Below are 3,017 nucleotides of genomic sequence, written 5' to 3' on the forward strand. Positions count from 1 at the left end.
CCCCCCCCCAGGACCAGCAGCGCTGGGAGCCTGCTCTCCTTCAGGGCTGGCTCCCGAGGGTGCTGGCTCTGGCACACGCAGTCGGGGCTGTACCCCCACCCTGGGCGTCTTGGCACCATTTTCTTGATGGGCATCGGGGCACATCGGTGCCTTCAGCTGTGTCCCCCCCACCACCCCAAGGCCACCGCGGTTGGCTCCTTCCCCGGCTGAATCGCGTCAGGTCACCCCTGGACTCGGCTGTGAGCTGGCTGTGGGTTTTGGCTGTGAGAGGGTGGCCGAGGGCTCTGCGCCCGCGTCCAGCCTGGCTCTGCCATCGGCCACCTCCCGTCGGGGTGCAGCGACTTGTCAGGGTGTTTGGGGTCCAGCCAGACCCCTTCCTGGGGGTTTAGGGTGGGCCCAAGGAACTCGTCGGTCCCCGAGCCTTCCTGCCCCAGGGCCAGCGGATCCTCCCAGCGGAGGATCCAGAGGCTCCAGCTGAAGGTGCTGCCCAAGCCCCAGCACCGTCCCCGAGGAGCTGCTGCCTGTCCCTGCCTGGGCCAGGGAGCCACGGGGAAGGGCTCCGGGGTGCGGCGGGGGCAGCCCCCCGACCCCTTTTCTCCCACCAGAGCTCAGCAGGGCCAGCGCTGCGCTTGTGGGCAGAGGTGTCGGGAGGGGGAAGGTGGCTGCGGCAGGGCGCAGAGGAGCTGCCGGCGCAGGGACTGGGCTCTGCCTGCAGCGCTGCCCTCCGCAGCCGGCCCTGGGGCTGCCTGGCCCGGGACGAGGGCTGGCGTCAGCAGGACTGACTCACTCCGGCCCGCGTTCTCCCCTCTGCCGTCAGCCCCGCGGGCTACGGGCTCATCCTTACCCCAGGAACTGCCCGACAGACTCGTTTGGTTCCCAACGAGCCGGGGCAGACCCAGCACCGAGACGGGGAGCGGCAGGTCTTTCCCAGCCCTTCCCTTCCCAGTTCCAGAAACCCTGGAGAGCGAGCGCAAGACTCGGTGGGGAGGAGTCCTGGATGTGGTGTTTTACTGAACTCGCATGGATGGAAAACACTATGTACACAAGACAGGCAGCGTTTACTTCTTGGTCTCCTCCTCCTTGGAGAGGGTCTTGATGATCTCCTCCTTCTTGGCTTGCAGGCGTTCCTCACGGCGCTTACGAGCCTCCTTGGTCTTGGACCTGCGAGCTTCGGCCTGGTCACTGCAAGAAGGTAAGAGCTCGTGAATGCGCAGGGATGGCCTCGAACAGCCTCGAGAAAGCCTTTACCACCGGCCCTGGTCTCCTCTCGCCCCACAGGATCCTGGTCCACCAAACCAGCCGCTGCAGCGAGCGCAGCTTGGCAGGCTTCGCTCCAGCGCTCCCGTGCCATCCGCAGCTCTAACTGTCGCTCTCGGCGGTGCTAACCCGGTCCCGCTCAGCCCCGAGCGAGGACGCTGGGCTCTGCCGCCCTCCCTGCCCCACGCTGCCGGGCTCTTGGTTCTGCCCAAGGAGGAGCTGTGATCCTGGCTCTGGGGACTGCCCCGCTGGGGCCGGCTGGGGTCACACGTCTTTACTAGGGACCGAGGTTAAGATACTGGCTTTTTTACCGAGCACGCAGCAGGATTTTTGAAACCCGTCGTCTCTTTACGCCTCCTCACCTCCCCCCGTCAGTCCTTTACTGATCTAAGTGGCTGGATCGGTAGATCTACCAGTTTACAGCCGTATGAGCAACCATCATCTGCTACGCCGGCAGTGAAACGCACAAAGCTCTGCCGGGTTACGTATTTCTCCGCTTCAAGCCAGCCCTACCCGGTTTTGGTTTGATTCTTCACCAGGGCTCCAGACAGAGCCACCAGCGACAGAAGCCACCCGGAATCGCCTGCCCGCCCGCAGAGTTATTTAAAGAACGTCGATTCCACAACCTGCAAGACCGAAGCTTAACAGTGAGGCAACACTTACGCCAAGAGCTTCTTGCGAGCTTTATCTGCCTTGAGCTTGTGGATGTGCTCCATCAGGATCCGCTTGTTCTTGAACACGTTACCCTTGACCTTCAGGTACAGGCTGTGATACCTAACGGAGCAGAACGGACTGTAAACGAGGCTGCCCGGGAGATCAAACCACTGCGCAGCTTCCAGACATCCTGCACCCCTCCTGGCAAGGAGCAGCAACGCACACAAGCGTGCTGTGAGGAGCAGGGTCACTCCTGCTGCTGCGCTGGCTCTCCCCTCCTCCGAGCAGGCAGAGGGCTTGCCTGGAGAACTGCCGGGATTACTCCGGAGCAGCTCTCCGGTGCCGTGCTTCCTGGAGAGGATTTATTTTCACCAATCTGCACACCAAGGAGCTGGCTGCAGAAGCTGCATACAGCAAGAAAGGGGCGTCTAAGCGTGCGGGCACGCGACCCAAAGCTGGACATGGCATGGCAGGCTTACATATGGCGGTCGATCTTCTTGGACTCCCTGTATCTGCGGAGCAGGCGCCTCAGAATTCGCATCCTCCTCATCCAGGTCACCTTCTCGGGCATACGAGCATTGGCCGTACCCTTTCTCTTACCTAGGCAGGGAAAACAGGATGAGAATGAGGCCAAGTTTCTGCAAGTTGAACAACACGCTTTTGCTGGAGCGTCTAATCCTTCTTTTTACTTCAAGAAGAAAACTATTGACATAAAACCCGTGTATTTTTAGGCCCTGCCACAAGACTCTTGGGAGATCGTTGCTCAATATAAGCTTGTAGGCGGACCACGTACCACGGAAAACAGACACTTCTCCAGTTCTCAGCGGGGAGCCAGCACTTACCGATGCCCATGTGCCTGCCCTTCCGGCGGGCCAAGGTGTTCTTCCTGCATCGGGCACGAGAGTGAACGGTCACAGGTTTGCGGATGATCAGCCCATCTTTAATCAATTTCCTGATCTGCTGACCTAAAGAAAGAAACTCCATGTTCAACATCTTATGTGCAACGAGAGGACACATTACGCAACTGCAGACTCCAATCCAGCTTGTACGAAAAGGATGCAACGTAGAGGACAAGCCAGACCTTCCCCCAAAGGCCCCTCGTGCTG

At 60.5% G+C, this 3,017-nt stretch overlaps 1 protein-coding gene across 1 annotated transcript in view; it reads right to left on the minus strand.

Moving 5' to 3' along the window:
* Positions 1-985: 985 nt before the first annotated feature.
* The window catches only part of RPL19 (ribosomal protein L19), a 2,489-nt gene continuing 457 nt past the window's right edge, over positions 986-3,017 (minus strand). Inside the window, exons 2-5 of the mRNA XM_009274850.1 lie at positions 2,754-2,876; positions 2,391-2,511; positions 1,921-2,031; positions 986-1,182 (exon numbers count right to left, since the gene is read on the minus strand). Of these exons, the coding sequence (XP_009273125.1) occupies positions 1,059-1,182; positions 1,921-2,031; positions 2,391-2,511; positions 2,754-2,876 (479 nt within the window). The 3' untranslated portion in view covers positions 986-1,058. The remainder of the gene's footprint in view (positions 1,183-1,920; positions 2,032-2,390; positions 2,512-2,753; positions 2,877-3,017) is intronic.

Source organism: Aptenodytes forsteri, unplaced genomic scaffold (assembly GCF_000699145.1).
Source record: "Aptenodytes forsteri isolate BGI_AS27 unplaced genomic scaffold, ASM69914v1 Scaffold640, whole genome shotgun sequence".
NCBI lineage: Eukaryota > Metazoa > Chordata > Aves > Sphenisciformes > Spheniscidae > Aptenodytes > Aptenodytes forsteri.